Source organism: Phyllobates terribilis, unplaced genomic scaffold, assembly GCF_046119375.1.
Source record: "Phyllobates terribilis strain yellow unplaced genomic scaffold, ASM4611937v1 Scaffold_11__3_contigs__length_659146591, whole genome shotgun sequence".
NCBI classification, from domain to species: Eukaryota; Metazoa; Chordata; class Amphibia; order Anura; family Dendrobatidae; genus Phyllobates; species Phyllobates terribilis.
Window position 1 is genome coordinate 645,583,730 of NW_027362771.1, and position 21,982 is coordinate 645,605,711.

Genomic DNA, 21,982 nt, shown 5'->3' on the forward strand with positions numbered 1-21,982 from the left:
ACTCTCATAGCTCAGCCTAGCACTGTGTATAGGACACTCACAGCTCAGCCTAGCACTGTGTATAGGACACTCTCACAGCTCAGCCTAGCACTGTGTTTAGGACACTCTCACAGCTCAGCCTAGCACTGTGTATAGGACACTCTCACAGCTCAGCCTAGCAATGTGTATAGGACACTCTCACAGCTCAGCCTAGCACTGTGTATAAGACACTCTCACAGCTCAGCCTAGCACTGTGTATAGGACACTCTCACAGCTCAGCCTAGCACTGTCTATAGGACACTCTCACAGCTCAGCCTAGCACTGTGTATAAGACACTCTAACAGCTCAGCCTAGCACTGTGTATAGGAAACTCTCACAGCTCAGCCTAGCACTGTGTATAAGACACTCTCACAGCTCAGCCTAGCACTGTGTATAGGACACTCTCACAGCTCAGCCTAGCACAGTGTATAAGACACTCTCACAGCTCAGCCTAGCACTGTGTATAGGACACTGTCACAGCTCAGCCTAGCACTGTTTATAGGACACTCTCACAGCACAGCCTAGCACTGTGTATAGGACACTCTCACAGCTCAGCCTAGCACTGTGTATAGGACACTCTCACAGTTCAGCCTAGCACTGTGTATAGGACACTCCCACAGCTCAGCCTAGCACTGTGTATAGGACACTCTCACAGCTCAGCCTAGCACTGTGTATAGGACACTCTCACAGCTCAGCCTAGCACTGTGTATAGGACACTCTCACAGCTCAGCCTAGCACTGTGTATAGGACACTCTCATAGCTCAGCCTAGCACTGTGTATAGGACACTCTCATAGCTCAGCCTAACACTGTGTATAGGACACTCACAGCTCAGCCTAGCACTGTGTATAGGACACTGTCATAGCTCAGCCTAGCACTGTGTGTAGGACACTCTCATAGCTCAGCCTAGCACTGTGTATAGGACACTCACAGCTCAGCCTAGCACTGTGTATAGGACACTCTCACAGCTCAGCCTAGCACTGTGTACAGGACACTCTCACAGCTCAGCCCAGCACTGTGTATAAAACACTCACCGCTCAGCCTAGCACTGTGTATAGGACACTCTCACAGCTCAGCCTAGCACTGTGTATAGGACACTCTCACAACTCAGCCTAGCACTGTGTATAGGACACTCTCACAGCTCAGCCTAGCACTGTGTATAGGACACTCTCACAGCTCAGCCTAGCACTGTGTATAGGACACTCTCACAGCTCAGCCTAGCACTGTGTATAGGAAACTCTCATAGCTCAGCCTAGCACTGTGTATAGGACACTCTCATAGCTCAGCCTAGCACTGTGTATAGGACACTCACAGCTCAGCCTAGCACTGTGTATAGGACACTCTCACAGCTCAGCCTAGCACTGTGTATAGGACACTCTCACAGCTCAGCCTAGCACTGTGTATAGGACACTCACAGCTCAGCCTAGCACTGTGTATAGGACACTCACAGCTCAGCCTAGCACTGTGTATAGGACACTCTCACAGCTCAGCCTAGCAATGTGTATAGGACACTCTCACAGCTCAGCCTAGCACTGTGTATAGGACACTCTCACAGCTCAGCCTAGCACTGTGTATAGGACACTCTCACAGCTCAGCCTAGCACTGTGTATAGGACACTCTCACAGCTCAGCCTAGCACTGTGTATAGGACACTCACAGCTCAGCCTAGCACTGTGTATAGGACACTCACAGCTCAGCCTAGCACTGTGTATAGGACACTCTCACAGCTCAGCCTAGCAATGTGTATAGGACACTCTCACAGCTCAGCCTAGCACTGTGTATAGGACACTCTCACAGCTCAGCCTAGCACTGTGTATAGGACACTCTCACAGCTCAGCCTAGCACTGTGTATAGGACACTCTCACAGCTCAGCCTAGCAATGTGTAAAGGACACTCTCACAGCTCAGCCTAGCACTGTGTATAGGACACTCTCACAGCTCAGCCTAGCACTGTGTATAGGACACTCTCCCAGCTCAGCTTAGCACTGTGTATAGGACACTCTCACTGCTCAGCCTAGCACTTTGTATAGGAAACTCTCACAGCTCAGCCTAGCACTGTGTATAGGACACTCTCACAGCTCAGCCTAGCACTGTGTATAGGACACTCTCACAGCTCAGCCTAGCACTGTGTATAGGACACTCTCACAGCTCAGCCTAGCACTGTGTATAGGACACTCTCACAGCTCAGCCTAGCACTGTGTATAGGACACTCTCATAGCTCAGCCTAGCACTGTGTATAGGACACTCACAGCTCAGCCTAGCACTGTGTATAGGACACTCTCACAGCTCAGCCTAGCACTGTGTTTAGGACACTCTCACAGCTCAGCCTAGCACTGTGTATAGGACACTCTCACAGCTCAGCCTAGCAATGTGTATAGGACACTCTCACAGCTCAGCCTAGCACTGTGTATAAGACACTCTCACAGCTCAGCCTAGCACTGTGTATAGGACACTCTCACAGCTCAGCCTAGCACTGTCTATAGGACACTCTCACAGCTCAGCCTAGCACTGTGTATAAGACACTCTAACAGCTCAGCCTAGCACTGTGTATAGGAAACTCTCACAGCTCAGCCTAGCACTGTGTATAAGACACTCTCACAGCTCAGCCTAGCACTGTGTATAGGACACTCTCACAGCTCAGCCTAGCACAGTGTATAAGACACTCTCACAGCTCAGCCTAGCACTGTGTATAGGACACTGTCACAGCTCAGCCTAGCACTGTTTATAGGACACTCTCACAGCACAGCCTAGCACTGTGTATAGGACACGCTTACAGCTCAGCCTAGCACTGTGTACAGAACACTATCACAGCTCAGCCTAGCACTGTGTATAGGACACTCTCACAGCTCAGCCTAGCACTGTATAGGACACTCTCACAGCTCAGCCTAGCACTGTGTATAGAACACTCACAGCTCAGCCTAGCACTGTGTATAGGACACTCTCACAGTTCAGCCTAGCACTGTGTATAGGACACTCTCACAGCTCAGCCTAGCACTGTGTATAGGACACTCTCATAGCTCAGCCTAGCACTGTGTATAGGACACTCACAGCTCAGCCTAGCACTGTGTATAGGACACTCTCACAGCTCAGACTAGCATTGTGTATAGGACACTCTCACAGCTCAGCCTAGCACTGTGTATAGGACACTCTCACAGCTCAGCCTAGCACTGTGTATAGGACACTCTCACAGTTCAGCCTAGCACTGTGTATAGGACACTCTCACAGCTCAGCCTAGCAATGTGTATAGGACACTCTCACAGCTCAGCCTAGCACTGTGTATAAGACACTCTCACAGCTCAGCCTAGCACTGTGTATAGGACACTCTCACAGCTCAGCCTAGCACTGTGTATAGGACACTCACAGCTCAGCCTAGCACTTTGTATAGGAAACTCTCACAGCTCAGCCTAGCAATGTGTATAGGACACTCTCACAGCTCAGCCTAGCACTGTGTATAGGACACTCTCACAGCTCAGCCTAGCACTGTGTATAGGACACTCTCACAGCTCAGCCTAGCACTGTGTATAAGACACTCACACAGCTCAGCCTAGCACTGTGTATAGGACACTCTCACAGCTCAGCCTAGCACTGTGTATAGGACACTCTCACAGCTCAGCCTAGCACTGTGTATAAGACACTCTCACAGCTCAGCCTAGCACTGTGTATAGGACACTCTCACAGCTCATCCTAGCACTGTGTATAAGACACTCTCACAGCTCAACCTAGCACTGTGTATAGGAGACTCTCACAGCTCAGCCTAGCACTGTGTATAAGACACTCTCACAGCTCAGCCTAGCACTGTGTATAGGACACTCTCACAGCTCAGCCTAGCACTGTGTATAGGACACTCTCACAGCTCAGCCTAGCACTGTGTATAGGACACTCTCACAGTTCTGAGAAAACTAGCATTAGGAAGCAGTTGTCGGGTGAACAGTCCTCTAAAAACAATTCTCAGCAGTTATTCTCTACTTTAAAAAAAAAGTTTTGAGTCATGGATTAATTGAAGATAATAAATAATGGCATACGCACTTTTCGGATTCCCATGCTGATCCACTGTTTGCCACACTCATCTAGTCAGCTGACCTTTGTAGCCAATTACAGGCTGCGGCAGTGCTGTGCCTTCTGGATGAGGCAGGCACCACTTCCCCAGCCTGCGGAGACCTCTGGCGTGGCCGGTAATGGGTCTGCAGAAGGTGAGTATGCCATCTTTTTTATTTTCAATCAATCCATAGCTAATAATTTTTTTTAAGGTCAGTCAACGACTTTAAAATAAAAGGTTTGGACCTGTATATAAGTTGTGTGTAGAGATATAGTAGTTATATGGTATAGTGTCATGGTGGTGTATAATGAGGGTGTTGTAGTGACATGGTAGTATATAACCTGTGCGTATCAGTATAGCAGTTATATGGAGTAGTTTCATTGTAATGTATGATGTGGGTGTTGGCGGGTAGTGACAGTAGTAAATGTGTAGTGGAATAGTACAGTTTAGTGTCATGGTGTGTATGATGTGGGTGTTGGCGGGTGCTGTAGTGACAGTAGTAAACGTGTAGTGTAATAGTACAGTTTAGTGTCATGGTGTGTATGATGTGGGTGTTGGCGGGTGCTGTAGTGACAGTAGTAAACGTATAGTGGAATAGTACAGTTTAGTTTCATGGTGTGTATGATGTGGGTGTTGGCGCGTGCTGTAGTGACAGTAGTAAACGTGTAGTGGAATAGTACAGTTTAATGTCATGGTGTGTATGATGTGGGTGTTGGCAGGTGCTGTAGTGACAGTAGTAAACGTGTAGTGGAATAGTACAGTTTAGTGTCATGGTGTGTATGATGTGGGTGTTGGTTGGTGCTGTAGTGACAGTAGTAAACATGTAGTGGAATAGTACAGTTTAGTGTCATGATGTGTACGATGTGGGTGTTGGCGGGTGCTGTAGTGACAGTAGTAAACATGTAGTGGAATAGTACAGTTTAATGTCATGGTGTGTATGATGTGGGTGTTGGCGCGTGCTGTAGTGACAGTAGTAAACGTGTAGTGGAATAGTACAGTTTAATGTCATGGTGTGTATGATGTGGGTGTTGGCAGGTGCTGTAGTGACAGTAGTAAACGTGTAGTGGAATAGTACAGTTTAGTGTCATGATGTGTACGATGTGGGTGTTGGCGGGTGCTGTAGTGACAGTAGTAAACATGTAGTGGAATAGTACAGTTTAGTGTCATGGTGTGTACGATGTGGGTGTTGGCGGCTGCTGTAGTGACAGTAGTAAACATGTAGTGGAATAGTACAGTTTAGTGTCATGGTGTGTACGATGTGGGTGTTGGCGGGTGCTGTAGTGACAGTAGTAAACGTGTAGTGGAATAGTACAGTTTAGTGTCATGGTGTGTACGATGTGGGTGTTGGCGGGTGCTGTAGTGACAGTAGTAAACGTGTAATGGAATAGTACAGTTTAGTGTCATGGTGTGTACGATGTGGGTGTTGGCGGGTGCTGTAGTGACAGTAGTAAACGTGTAATGGAATAGTACAGTTTAGTGTCATGGTGTGTATGATGTGGGTGTTGGCGGGTGCTGTAGTGAGTAGTAAATGTGTAGTGGAATAGTACAGTTTAGTGTCATGGTGTGTATGATGTGGGTGTTGGCGGGTGCTGTAGTGACAGTAGTAAACGTGTATTGGAATAGTACAGTTTAGTGTCATGGTGTGTACGATGTGGGTGTTGGCGGGTGCTGTAGTGACAGTAGTAAACGTGTAGTGGAATAGTACAGTTTAGTGTCATGGTGTGTATGATGTGGGTGTTGGCAGGTGCTGTAGTGACAGTAGTAAATTTGTAGTGGAATAGTACAGTTTAGTGTCATGGTGTGTATGATGTGGGTGTTGGCGGGTGCTGTAGTGATTAGTAAAGGTGTAGTGAAATAGTACAGTTTAGTGTCATGGTGTGTATGATGTGGGTGTTGGTGGGTGCTGTAGTGACAGTAGTAAATGTGTAGTGGAATAGTACAGCTTAGTGTAATGGTGTGTATGATGTGGGTGTTGGCGGGTGCTGTAGTGACAATAGTAAACGTGTAGTGGAATAGTACAGTTTAGTGTCATGGTGTGTACGATGTGCGTGTTGGCGGGTGCTGTAGTGACAGTAGTAAACATGTAGTGGAATAGTACAGTTTAGTGTCATGGTGTGTACGATGTGGGTGTTGGCGGCTGCTGTAGTGACAGTAGTAAACATGTAGTGGAATAGTACAGTTTAGTGTCATGGTGTGTACGATGTGGGTGTTGGCGGGTGCTGTAGTGACAGTAGTAAACGTGTAGTGGAATAGTACAGTTTAGTGTCATGGTGTGTACGATGTGGGTGTTGGCGGGTGCTGTAGTGACAGTAGTAAACGTGTAATGGAATAGTACAGTTTAGTGTCATGGTGTGTACGATGTGGGTGTTGGCGGGTGCTGTAGTGACAGTAGTAAACGTGTAATGGAATAGTACAGTTTAGTGTCATGGTGTGTATGATGTGGGTGTTGGCGGGTGCTGTAGTGAGTAGTAAATGTGTAGTGGAATAGTACAGTTTAGTGTCATGGTGTGTATGATGTGGGTGTTGGCGGGTGCTGTAGTGACAGTAGTAAACGTGTATTGGAATAGTACAGTTTAGTGTCATGGTGTGTACGATGTGGGTGTTGGCGGGTGCTGTAGTGACAGTAGTAAACGTGTAGTGGAATAGTACAGTTTAGTGTCATGGTGTGTATGATGTGGGTGTTGGCAGGTGCTGTAGTGACAGTAGTAAATTTGTAGTGGAATAGTACAGTTTAGTGTCATGGTGTGTATGATGTGGGTGTTGGCGGGTGCTGTAGTGATTAGTAAAGGTGTAGTGAAATAGTACAGTTTAGTGTCATGGTGTGTATGATGTGGGTGTTGGTGGGTGCTGTAGTGACAGTAGTAAATGTGTAGTGGAATAGTACAGCTTAGTGTAATGGTGTGTATGATGTGGGTGTTGGCGGGTGCTGTAGTGACAATAGTAAACGTGTAGTGGAATAGTACAGTTTAGTGTCATGGTGTGTACGATGTGCGTGTTGGCGGGTGCTGTAGTGACAGTAGTAAACGTGTAGTGGAATAGTACAGTTTAGTGTCATGGTGTGTATGATGTGGGTGTTGGCGGGTGCTGTAGTGACAGTAGTAAACGTGTAGTGGAATAGTACAGTTTAGTGTCATGGTGTGTGTGATGTGGGTGTTGGCGGGTGCTGTAGTGACAGTAGTAAACGTGTAGTGGAATAGTACAGGTTAGTGTCATGGTGTGTATGATGTGGGTGTTGGCGGGTGCTGTAGTGACAGTAGTAAACGTGTAGTGGAATAGTAAAGTTTAGTGTCATGGTGTGTATGATGTGGGTGTTGGCGGGTGCTGTTGTGACAGTAGTAAATGTGTAGTGGAATAGTACAGTTTAGTGTCATGGTGTGTATGATGTGGGTGTTGGCGGGTAGTGACAGTAGTGAACGTGTAGTGGAATAGTACAGTTTAGTGTCATGGTGTGTATGATGTGGGTGTTGGTGGGTAGTGACAGTAGTAAACATGTAGTGGAATAGTACAGTTTAGTGTCATGGTGTATATGATGTGGGTGTTGGCTGGTGCTGTAGTGACAGTAGTAAACGTGTAGTGGAATAGTACAGTTTAGTGTCATGGTGTGTATGATGTGGGTGTTGGCGGGTGCTGTAGTAACAGTAGTAAACGTGTAGTGGAATAGTACAGTTTAGTGTCATGGTGTGTATGATGTGGGTGTTGGCGGGTGCTGTAGTGACAGTAGTAAACGTGTAGTGGAATAGTACAGTTTAGTGTCATGGTGTGTATGATGTGGGTGTTGGCGGCTGCTGTAGTGACAGTAGTAAACGTGTAGTGGAATAGTACAGTTTAGTGTCATGGTGTGTATGATGTGGGTGTTGGCGGGTGCTGTAGTGACAGTAGTAAACGTGTAGTGGAATAGTACAGTTTAGTGTCATGGTGTGTACGATGTGGGAGTTGGCGGGTGCTGTAGTGACAGTAGTAAACGTGTAGTGGAATAGTACAGTTTAGTGTCATGGTGTGTACGATGTGGGTGTTGGCGGGTGCTGTAGTGACAGTAGTAAACGTGTAGTGGAATAGTACAGTTTAGTGTCATGGTGTGTATGATGTGGGTGTTGGCGCGTGCTGTATTGACAGTAGTAAACGTGTAGTGGAATAGTACAGTTTAGTGTCATGGTGTGTATGATGTGGGTGTTGGCGGTTAGTGACAGTAGTAAACGTGTAGTGGAATACTACAGTTTAGTGTCATGGTGTGTGCGATGTGGGTGTTGGCGCGTGCTGTAGTGACTGTAATAAACGTGTAGTGGAATAGTACAGTTTAGTGTCCTGGTGTGTACGATGTGGGTGTTGGCGGGTGCTGTAGTGACAGTAGTAAACGTGTAGTGGAATAGTACAGTTTAGTGTCATGGTGTGTATGATGTGGGTGTTGGCGGGTGCTGTAGTGACAGTAGTAAATGTGTAGTGGAATAGTACAGTTTAGTGTCATGGTGTGTACGATGTGGGTGTTGGCGGGTGCTGTAGTGACAGTAGTAAACGTGTAGTGGAATAGTACAGTTTAGTGTCATGGTGTGTGTGATGTGGGTGTTGGCGCGTGCTGTAGTGACAGTAATAAACGTGTAGTGGAATAGTACAGTTTAGTGTCATGGTGTGTATGATGTGGGTGTTGGCGGGTGCTGTAGTGACAGTAGTAAACGTGTAGTGGAATAGTACAGTTTAGTGTCATGGTGTGTGCGATGTGGGTGTTGGCAGGTGCTGTAGTGACAGTAGTAAACGTGTAGTGGAATAGTACAGTTTAGTGTCATGGTGTGTATGATGTGGGTGTTGGCGGGTGCTGTAGTGACAGTAGTAAACGTGTAGTGGAATAGTACAGTTTAGTGTCATGGTGTGTATGATGTGGGTGTTGGCGGGTGCTGTAGTGACAGTAGTAAACGTGTAGTGGAATAGTACAGTTTAGTGTCATGGTGTGTGCGATGTGGGTGTTGGCGGGTGCTGTAGTGACAGTAGTAAACGTGTAGTGGAATAGTACAGTTTAGTGTCATGGTGTGTATGATGTGGGTGTTGGGTGCTGTAGTGACAGTAGTAAACGTGTAGTGGAATAGTACAGTTTAGTGTCATGGTGTGTATGATGTGGGTGCTGGCGGGTGCTGTAGTGACAGTAGTAAACGTGTAGTGGTATAGTACAGTTTAGTGTCACGGTGTGTATGATGTGGGTGTTGGCGGGTGCTGTAGTGACAGTAGTAAACGTGTAGTGGAATAGTACAGTTTAGTGTCATGGTGTGTACGATGTGGGTGTTGGCAGGTGCTGTAGTGACAGTAGTAAACGTGTAGTGGAATAGTACAGTTTAGTGTCATGGTGTGTATGATGTGGGTGTTGGCGGGTAGTGACAGTAGTAAACGTGTAGTGGAATAGGACAGTTTAGTGTCATGGTGTGTATGATGTGGGTGTTGGCGGGTGCTGTAGTGACAGTAGTAAACGTGTAGTGGAATAGTACAGTTTAGTGTAATGGTGTGTATGATGTGGGTGTTGGCGGGTAGTGACAGTAGTAAACGTGTAGTGGAATAGTACAGTTTAGTGTCATGGTGTGTATGATGTGGGTGTTGGCGGGTGCTGTAGTGACAGTAGTAAACGTGTAGTGGAATAGTACAGTTTAGTGTCATGGTGTGTATGATGTGGGTGTTGGCGGGTGCTGTAGTGACAGTAGTAAACGTGTAGTGGAATAGTACAGTTTAGTGTAATGGTGTGTACGATGTGGGTGTTGGCAGGTGCTGTAGTGACAGTAGTAAACGTGTAGTGGAATAGTACAGTTTAGTGTCATGGTGTGTATGATGTGGGTGTTGGCGGGTAGTGACAGTAGTAAACGTGTAGTGGAATAGGACAGTTTAGTGTCATGGTGTGTATGATGTGGGTGTTGGCGGGTGCTGTAGTGACAGTAGTAAACGTGTAGTGGAATAGTACAGTTTAGGGTCATGGTGTGTACGATGTGGGTGTTGGCGGGTGCTGTAGTGACAGTAGTAAACGTGTAGTGGAATAGTACAGTTTAGGGTCATGGTGTGCACGATGTGGGAGTAGCAGTACAGTGGAGTAAGCCAGATGGTGATATAGTGACATAATCTTTCTCTTCAGCAGGAACTCTCCATTATGAGTGGAGGGAAGAAGCGGAGTGGTTTCCAGATCACGAGTGTGACCACTGACTACCAGCCGTCATCCCCCGTCTCCCCAGTTCCTCTAGAGCGATCTCTCTCCCCATCACCGCCCAATGGTCTTCGCTCTCCTCCCACCTCCCGCTTCCGACTGGTACGGTTAGATCAGGGTCCATTGGGTGGTGGGCGCCGGTATCAGAAAGGTCGCTGGACATGTGTGGATTTTTACAACCTCGACGTGGGGGTCCAGCACAGAGCTGGAGCCGGACACTCCTTGGACTCTGGCCTCCCTAGGTCTACTCCAACCAGCCCCTTACTGCTTTCACCAGGCGCCGGGGGCAAAGGACAGCAAGCTCCCAGGTCACAAGGGGCCCCTATATTTGGTGCCGTGACAGAAAAAGAGCCAACAGCTCAGGTGAGACCCCCTCCATTACCATGGAAATATAACACCTATAAATATGACTAGTCAGAGCCAACCAATCAGCTGATGATATGATTACTTCAAACTTCTATACAATGTATCATTTCATTGTGTGATATTCTCATTGCCCCTCCCATGTGCAGCTGTCTCCTCCCCCGCTTCTTGTGTCACCACCCATATCCGCGCAGAATGAGGCGCGTCCTAGCCGACCGGTCTCTGATGTATTCAATGAACGTCTACTCTTGGCTCGATCTGTGTTCAGCATGGGGGACGAGAATGAAAGTGACAGGTAAGTGGCCAAAACACAAACTGCACCAACACATCTCTTGCCTTAAACATTGGACATCAAGAATGGACATGAAAGGAGCTCAGCAACACATTGACACACATGGGAATAGCACATCAGGGAAGCAGCAGTGGTGGAAAGGGCTCCCTATTAAGAAAACAGTTCAATTTACTCAAGATAATAAGTAAACCCAACTGTCCTGGACAAGAAGAAGCAACCAGGATATGGAAGGTTTATGAGGAATGTGAGGAGCGAAATTCACACCAATACATGGATGCTAGACTTACTTACACTGCACATCCTCTTGTCACCCCACCAACACTGCTACATCAAGCTGACGCCTCTCACTGTCTTTCCCACCCAGCACCTCCAACAGCACAGGGGCGATAGACAACAAGATTGAACAGGCGATGGTAAGTAACTGAGATCTCCAATTCCTGTACTGTACACAGCTCTACACTACACCTCCATCCTCTCCTGTGTCTACTATTCCTGTACTGTACACAGCTCTACACTACACCTCCATCCTGTCCTGTATCTACTATTCCTGTACTGTACACACAGCTCTACACTGCACCTCCATCCTGTCCTGTATCTACTATTCCTGTACTGTACACACAGCTCTACACTACACCTCCATCCTGTCCTGTATCTACTATTCCTGTACTGTACACACAGCTCTACACTACACCTCCATCCTGTCCTGTATCTACTATTCCTGTACTGTACACACAGCTCTACACTACACCTCCATCCTGTCCTGTATCTACTATTCCTGTACTGTACACACAGCTCTACACTACACCTCCATCCTGTCCTGTATCTACTATTCCTGTACTGTACACACAGCTCTACACTACACCTCCATCCTGTCCTGTATCTACTATTCCTGTACACAGCTCTACACTACACCTCCATCCTGTCCTGTATCTACTATTCCTGTACACAGCTCTACACTACACCTCCATCCTGTCCTGTATCTACTATTCCTGTACTGTACACAGCTCTACACTACACCTCCATCCTGTCCTGTATCTACTATTCCTGTACTATACACACAGCTCTACACTACACCTCCATCCTGTCCTGTATCTGCTATTCCTGTACTGTACACACAGCTCTACACTACACCTCCATCCTGTCCTGTATCTACTATTCCTGTACTGTACACACAGCTCTACACTACACCTCCATCCTGTCCTGTATCTACTATTCCTGTACTGTACACAGCTCTACACTACAGCTCCATTCTGTCCCGTATCTACTATTCCTGTACTGTACACACAGCTCTACACTACACCTCCATCCTGTCCTGTATCTACTATTCCTGTACTGTACACAGCTCTACACTGCACCTCCATCCTGTCCTGTATCTATTATTCCTGTACTATACACACAGCTCTACACTACACCTCCATCCTGTCCTGTATCTACTATTCCTGTACTGTGCACACAGCTCTACACTACACCTCCATCCTGTCCTGTATCTACTATTCCTGTATGTACACAGCTCTACACTGCACCTCCATCCTGTCCTGTATCTACAATTCCTGTACTGTACACAGCTCTACACTGCACCTCCATCCTGTCCTGTATCTACTATTCCTGTACTATACACACAGCTCTACACTACACCTCCATCCTGTCCTGTATCTACTATTCCTGTACTGTACACACAGCTCTACACTACACCTCCATCCTGTCCTGTATCTACTATTCCTGTACTGTGCACACAGCTCTACACTACACCTCCATCCTGTCCTGTATCTACTATTCCTGTACTGTACACACAGCTCTACACTACACCTCCATCCTGTCCTGTATCTACTATTCCTGTACTGTACACAGCTCTACACTACACCTCCATCCTGTCCTGTATCTACTATTCCTGTACTATACACACAGCTCTACACTACACCTCCATCCTGTCCTGTTTCTGCTATTCCTGTACTGTACACAGCTCTACACTACACCTCCATCCTGTCCTGTATCTACTATTCCTGTACTGTACACACAGCTCTACACTACACCTCCATCCTGTCCTGTATCTACTATTCCTGTACTGTACACAGCTCTACACTACAGCTCCATTCTGTCCCGTATCTACTATTCCTGTACTGTACACACAGCTCTACACTACACCTCCATCCTGTCCTGTATCTACTATTCCTGTATGTACACAGCTCTACACTGCACCTCCATCCTGTCCTGTATCTACTATTCCTGTACTATACACACAGCTCTACACTACACCTCCATCCTGTCCTGTATCTACTATTCCTGTACTGTACACACAGCTCTACACTACACCTCCATCCTGTCCTGTATCTACTATTCCTGTACTGTGCACACAGCTCTACACTACACCTCCATCCTGTCCTGTATCTACTATTCCTGTACTGTACACACAGCTCTACACTACACCTCCATCCTGTCCTGTATCTACTATTCCTGTACTGTACACAGCTCTACACTACACCTCCATCCTGTCCTGTATCTACTATTCCTGTACTGTACACACAGCTCTACACTACACCTCCATCCTGTCCTGTATCTACTATTCCTGTACTGTACACACAGCTCTACACTACACCTCCATCCTGTCCTGTATCTACTATTCCTGTATTGTACACACAGCTCTACACTACAGCTCCATCCTGTCCCGTATCTACTATTCCTGTACTGTACACACAGCTCTACACTACACCTCCATCCTGTCCTGTATCTACTATTCCTGTACTGTACACAGCTCTACACTGCACCTCCATCCTGTCCTGTATCTACTATTCCTGTACTGTACACACAGCTCTACACTACACCTCCATCCTGTCCTGTATCTACTATTCCTGTACTGTGCACACAGCTCTACACTACACCTCCATCCTGTCCTGTATCTACTATTCCTGTACTGTACACACAGCTCTACACTACACCTCCATCCTGTCCTGTATCTACTATTCCTGTACTGTACACAGCTCTACACTACACCTCCATCCTGTCCTGTATCTACTATTCCTGTACTGTACACACAGCTCTACACTACACCTCCATCCTGTCCTGTATCTACTATTCCTGTACTGTACACACAGCTCTACACTACACCTCCATCCTGTCCTGTATCTACTATTCCTGTATTGTACACACAGCTCTACACTACAGCTCCATCCTGTCCCGTATCTACTATTCCTGTACTGTACACACAGCTCTACACTACACCTCCATCCTGTCCTGTATCTACTATTCCTGTACTGTACACAGCTCTACACTGCACCTCCATCCTGTCCTGTATCTACTATTCCTGTACTGTACACAGCTCTACACTGCACCTCCATCCTGTCCTGTATCTACTATTCCTGTACTATACACACAGCTCTACACTACACCTCCATCCTGTCCTGTATCTACTATTCCTGTACTGTACACAGCTCTACACTACACCTCCATCCTGTCCTGTATCTACTATTCCTGTACTGTACACACAGCTCTACACTACACCTCCATCCTGTCCTGTATCTATTATTCCTGTACTGTACACAGCTCTACACTACACCTCCATCCTGTCCTGTATCTACTATTCCTGTACTGTACACACAGCTCTACACTACACCTCCATCCTGTCCTGTATCTACTATTCCTGTACTGTACACACAGCTCTACACTACACCTCCATCCTGTCCTGTATCTACTATTCCTGTACTGTACACACAGCTCTACATTACACCACCATCCTGTCCTGTATCTACTATTCCTGTACTGTACACAGCTCTACACTACACCTCCATCCTGTCCTGTATCTACTATTCCTGTACTGTACACACAGCTCTACACTACACCTCCATCCTGTCCTGTATCTACTATTCCTATACTGTACACACAGCTCTACAGTACACCTCCATCCTGTCCTGTATCTACTATTGCAGTACTGTACACACAGCTCTACACTACACCTCCATCCTGTCCTGTATCTACTATTCCTGTACTGTACACACAGCTCTACACTACACCTCCATCCTGTCCTGTATCTACTATTCCTGTACTGTACACAGCTCTACACTACACCTCCATCCTGTCCTGTATCTACTATTCCTGTACTGTACACACAGCTCTACACTACACCTCCATCCTGTCCTGTATCTACTATTCCTGTACTGTACACAGCTCTACACTACAGCTCCATTCTGTCCCGTATCTACTATTCCTGTACTGTACACACAGCTCTACACTACACCTCCATCCTGTCCTGTATCTACTATTCCTGTATGTACACAGCTCTACACTGCACCTCCATCCTGTCCTGTATCTACAATTCCTGTACTGTACACAGCTCTACACTGCAGCTCCATCCTGTCCTGTATCTACTATTCCTGTACTATACACACAGCTCTACACTACACCTCCATCCTGTCCTGTATCTACTATTCCTGTACTGTACACACAGCTCTACACTACACCTCCATCCTGTCCTGTATCTACTATTCCTGTACTGTGCACACAGCTCTACACTACACCTCCATCCTGTCCTGTATCTACTATTCCTGTACTGTACACACAGCTCTACACTACACCTCCATCCTGTCCTGTATCTACTATTCCTGTACTGTACACAGCTCTACACTACACCTCCATCCTGTCCTGTATCTACTATTCCTGTACTGTACACACAGCTCTACACTACACCTCCATCCTGTCCTGTATCTACTATTCCTGTACTGTACACACAGCTCTACACTACACCTCCATCCTGTCCTGTATCTACTATTCCTGTATTGTACACACAGCTCTACACTACAGCTCCATCCTGTCCCGTATCTACTATTCCTGTACTGTACACACAGCTCTACACTACACCTCCATCCTGTCCTGTATCTACTATTCCTGTACTGTACACAGCTCTACACTGCACCTCCATCCTGTCCTGTATCTACTATTCCTGTACTGTACACAGCTCTACACTGCACCTCCATCCTGTCCTGTATCTACTATTCCTGTACTATACACACAGCTCTACACTACACCTCCATCCTGTCCTGTATCTACTATTCCTGTACTGTACACAGCTCTACACTACACCTCCATCCTGTCCTGTATCTACTATTCCTGTACTATACACACAGCTCTACACTACACCTCCATCCTGTCCTGTATCTACTATTCCTGTACTGTACACACAGCTCTACACTACACCTCCATCCTGTCCTGTATCTATTATTCCTGTACTGTACACAGCTCTACACTACACCTCCATCCTGTCCTGTATCTACTATTCCTGTACTGTACACACAGCTCTACACTACACCTCCATCCTGTCCTGTATCTACTATTCCTGTACTGTACACACAGCTCTACACTACACCTCCATCCTGTCCTGTATCTACTATTCCTGTACTGTACACACAGCTCTACATTACACCACCATCCTGTCCTGTATCTACTATTCCTGTACTGTACACAGCTCTACACTACACCTCCATCCTGTCCTGTATCTACTATTCCTGTACTGTACACACAGCTCTACACTACACCTCCATCCTGTCCTGTATCTACTATTCCTATACTGTACACACAGCTCTACAGTACACCTCCATCCTGTCCTGTATCTACTATTGCAGTACTGTACACACAGCTCTACACTACACCTCCATCCTGTCCTGTATCTACTATTCCTGTACTGTACACACAGCTCTACACTACACCTCCATCCTGTCCTGTATCTACTATTCCTGTACTGTACACAGCTCTACACTACACCTCCATCCTGTCCTGTATCTACTATTCCTGTACTGTACACACAGCTCTACACTACACCTCCATCCTGTCCTGTATCTACTATTCCTGTACTGTACACAGCTCTACACTACACCTCCATCCTGTCCTGTATCTACTATTCCTGTACTGTACACATAGCTCTACACTACACCACCATCCTGTCCTGTATCTACTATTCCTGTACTGTACACACAGCTCTACACTACACCTCCATCCTGTCCTGTATCTACTATTCCTGTCCTGTACACACAGCTCTACACTACACCTCCATCCTGTCCTGTATCTACTATTCCTGTACTGTACACAGCTCTACACTACACCTCCATCCTGTCCTGTATCTACTATTCCTGTACTGTACACACAGCTCTACACTACACCTCCATCCTGTCCTGTATCTACTATTCCTGTACTGTACACAGCTCTACACTACACCTCAATCCTGTCCTGTATCTGCTATTCCTGTACTGTACACACAGCTCTACACTACACCTCCATCCTGTCCTGTATCTACTATTCCTGTACTGTACACAGCTCTACACTACACCTCCATCCTGTCCTGTATCTATTATTCCTGTACTGTACACAGCTCTACACTACACCTCCATCCTGTCCTGTATCTATTATTCCTGTACTGTACACAGCTCTACACTACACCTCCATCCTGTCCTGTATCTACTATTCCTGTACTGTACACACAGCTCTACACTATAGCTCCATCCTGTCCTGTATCTACTATTCCTGTACTGTACACACAGCTCTACACTACACCTCCATCCTGTCCTGTATCTACTATTGCAGTACTGTACACACAGCTCTACACTACACCTCCATCCTGTCCTGTATCTACTATTCCTGTACTGTACACACAGCTCTACACTACACCTCCATCCTGTCCTGTATCTACTATTCCTGTACTGTACACACAGCTCTACACTACACCTCCATCCTGTCCTGTATCTACTATTCCTGTACTGTACACACAGCTCTACACTACACCTCCATCCTGTCCTGTATCTACTATTCCTGTACTGTACACACAGCTCTACACTACACCTCCATCCTGTCCTGTATCTACTATTCCTGTACTGTACACAGCTCTACACTACACCTCCATCCTGTCCTGTATCTATTATTCCTGTACTGTACACAGCTCTACACTACACCTCCATCCTGTCCTGTATCTACTATTCCTGTACTGTACACACAGCTCTACACTATAGCTCCATCCTGTCCTGTATCTACTATTCCTGTACTGTACACACAGCTCTACACTACAGCTCCATCCTGTCCTGTATCTACTGTTCCTGTACTGTACACAGCTCTACACTACACCTCCATCCTGTCCTGTATCTACTATTCCTGTACTGTACACAGCTCTACACTACACCTCCATCCTGTCCTGTATCTACTACTCCTGTACTGTACACACAGCTCTACACTACATCTCCATCCTGTCCTGTATCTACTATTCCTGTACTGTACACACAGCTCTACACTACACCTCCATCCTGTCCTGTATCTACTATTCCTGTACTGTACACACAGCTCTACACTACACCTCCATCCTGTCCTGTATCTACTATTTCTGTACTGTACACAGCTCTACACTACACCTCCATCCTGTCCTGTATCTACTATTCCTGTACTGTACACAGCTCTACACTACACCTCCATCCTGTCCTGTATCTACTATTCCTGTACTGTACACACAGCTCTACACTACACCTCCATCCTGTCCTGTATCTACTATTTCTGTACTGTACACAGCTCTACACTACACCTCCATCCTGTCCTGTATCTACTATTCCTGTACTGTACACACAGCTCTACACTACACCTCAATCCTGTCCTGTATCTGCTATTCCTGTACTGTACACACAGCTCTACACTACACCTCCATCCTGTCCTGTATCTACTATTCCTGTACTGTACACAGCTCTACACTACACCTCCATCCTGTACTGTATCTATTATTCCTGTACTGTACACAGCTCTACACTACACCTCCATCCTGTCCTGTATCTACTATTCCTGTACTGTACACACAGCTCTACACTACAGCTCCATCCTGTCCTGTATCTACTATTCCTGTACTGTACACACAGCTCTACAATACAGCTCCATCCTGTCCTGTATCTACTATTCCTGTACTGTACACAGCTCTACACTACACCTCCATCCTGTCCTGTATCTACTATTCCTGTACTGTACACGGCTCTACACTACACCTCCATCCTGTCCTGTATCTACTATTCCTGTACTGTACATACAGCTCTACACTACACCTCCATCCTGTCCTGTATCTACTATTCCTGTACTGTACACACAGCTCTACACTACACCTCCATCCTGTCCTGTATCTACTATTCCTGTACTGTACATACAGCTCTACACTACACCTCCATCCTGTCCTGTATCTACTATTCCTGTACTGTACACACAGCTCTACACTACACCTCCATCCTGTCCTGTATCTACTATTCCTGTACTGTACACAGCTCTACACTACACCTCCATCCTGTCCTGTATCTACTATTCCTGTACTGTACACACAGCTCTACACTACACCTCCATCCTGTCCTGTATCTACTATTCCTGTACTGTACACAGCTCTACACTACACCTCCATCCTGTCCTGTATCTACTATTCCTGTACTGTACACACAGCTCTACACTACACCTCCATCCTGTCCTGTATCTACTATTGCAGTACTGTACACACAGCTCTACACTACACCTCCATCCTGTCCTGTATCTACTATTCCTGTACTGTACACACAGCTCTACACTACACCTCCATCCTGTCCTGTATCTACTATTCCTGTACTGTACACACAGCTCTACACTACACCTCCATCCTGTCCTGTATCTATTATTCCTGTACTGTACACAGCTCTACACTACACCTCCATCCTGTCCTGTATCTACTATTCCTGTACTGTACACACAGCTCTACACTACACCTCCATCCTGTCCTGTATCTACTATTCCTGTACTGTACACACAGCTCTACACTACACCTCCATCCTGTCCTGTATCTACTATTCCTGTACTGTACACACAGCTCTACATTACACCACCATCCTGTCCTGTATCTACTATTCCTGTACTGTACACAGCTCTACACTACACCTCCATCCTGTCCTGTATCTACTATTCCTGTACTGTACACACAGCTCTACACTACACCTCCATCCTGTCCTGTATCTACTATTCCTGTACACAGCTCTACACTACACCTCCATCCTGTCCTGTATCTACTATTCCTGTACTGTACATACAGCTCTACACTACACCTCCATCCTGTCCTGTATCTACTATTCCTGTACTGTACACAGCTCTACACTACACCTCCATCCTGTCCTGTATCTACTATTCCTGTACTGTACACACAGCTCTACACTACACCTCCATCCTGTCCTGTATCTACTATTCCTGTACTGTACACAGCTCTACACTACACCTCCATCCTGTCCTGTATCTACTATTCCTGTACTGTACACACAGCTCTACACTACACCTCCATCCTGTCCTGTATCTACTATTCCTATACTGTACACACAGCTCTACACTACACCTCCATCCTGTGCTGTATCTACTATTGCAGTACTGTACACAGCTCTACACTACACCTCCATCCTGTCCTGTATCTACTATTCCTGTACTGTACACAAGCTCTACACTACACCTCCATCCTGTCCTGTATCTACTATTCCTGTACTGTACACAGCTCTACACTACACCTCCATCCTGTCCTGTATCTAGTATTCCTGTACTGTACACACAGCTCTACACTACACCTCCATCCTGTCCTGTATCTACTATTCCTGTACTGTACACACAGCTCTACACTACACCTCCATCCTGTCCTGTATCTACTATTCCTGTACTGTACACACAGCTCTACACTACACCTCCATCCTGTCCTGTATCTACTATTCCTGTACTGTACACACAGCTCTACACTACACCTCCATCCTGTCCTGTATCTACTATTCCTGTACTGTACACACAGCTCTACACTACACCTCCATCCTGTCCTGTATCTACTATTCCTGTACTGTACACACAGCTCTACACTACACCTCCATCCTGTCCTGTATCTACTATTCCTGTACTGTACACAGCTCTACACTACACCTCCATCCTGTCCTGTATCTAGCTATTCCTGTACTGTACACACAGCTCTACACTACACCTCCATCCTGTCCTGTATCTACTATTCCTGTACTGTACACACAGCTCTACACTACACCTCCATCCTGTCCTGTATCTACTATTCCTGTACTGTACACACAGCTCTACACTACACCTCCATCCTGTCCTGTTATCTACTATTCCTGTACTGTACAACAGCTATACACTACACCTCCATCCTGTCCTGTATCTACTATTCCTGTACTGTACACAGCTCTACACTACACCTCCATCCTGTCCTGTATCTACTATTCCTGTACTGTACACACAGCTCTACACTACACCTCCATCCTGTCCTGTATCTACTATTCCTGTACTGTACACACAGCTCTACACTACACCTCCATCCTGTCCTGTATCTACTATTCCTGTACTGTACACAGCTCTACACTACACCTCCATCCTGTCCTGTATCTACTATTCCTGTACTGTACACCAGCTCTACACTACACCTCCATCCTGTCCTGTATCTACTATTCCTGTACTGTACACACAGCTCTACACTACACCTCCATCCTTCCTGTATCTACTATTCCTGTACTGTACACACAGCTCTACACTACACCTCCATCCTGTCCTGTATCTACTATTCCTGTACTGTACCACAGCTCTACACTACACCTCCATCCTGTCCTGTATCTACTATTCCTGTACTGTACACACAGCTCTACACTACACCTCCATCCTGTCCTGTATCTACTATTCCTGTACTGTACACACAGCTCTACACTACACCTCCATCCTGTCCTGTATCTACTATTCCTGTACTGTACACAGCTCTACACTACACCTCCATCCTGTCCTGTATCTACTATTCCTGTACTGTACACAGCTCTACACTACACCTCCATCCTGTCCTGTATCTACTATTCCTGTACTGTACACACAGCTCTACACTACACCTCCATCCTGTCCTGTATCTACTATTCCTGTACTGTACACACAGCTCTACACTACACCTCCATCCTGTCCTGTATCTACTATTCCTGTACTGTACACAAGCTCTACACTACACCTCCATCCTGTCCTGTATCTACTATTCCTGTACTGTACACACAGCTCTACACTACACCTCCATCCTGTCCTGTATCTACTATTCCTGTACTGTACACACAGCTCTACCACTACACCTCCATCCTGTCCCT

At 46.3% G+C, this 21,982-nt stretch overlaps 1 protein-coding gene across 4 annotated transcripts in view; it reads left to right on the forward strand.

Moving 5' to 3' along the window:
• Nucleotides 1–21,982, forward strand: part of LOC141165470 (TSC22 domain family protein 4-like) — a 223,775-nt gene that overhangs the window by 118,821 nt on the left and 82,972 nt on the right. For 2 of the 4 annotated variants that reach the window (XM_073651069.1, XM_073651068.1), the window contains exons 2-4: nt 10,154–10,582; nt 10,732–10,877; nt 11,239–11,287. In XM_073651069.1, coding sequence (XP_073507170.1) covers nt 10,166–10,582; nt 10,732–10,877; nt 11,239–11,287 — 612 coding nt within the window. In that variant the 5' untranslated portion in view covers nt 10,154–10,165. Of the gene's footprint in view, nt 1–10,150; nt 10,583–10,731; nt 10,878–11,238; nt 11,288–21,982 lie in introns of all 4 variants that reach the window. The other 2 variants (XM_073651070.1, XM_073651067.1) reach the window with 1 other exon arrangement.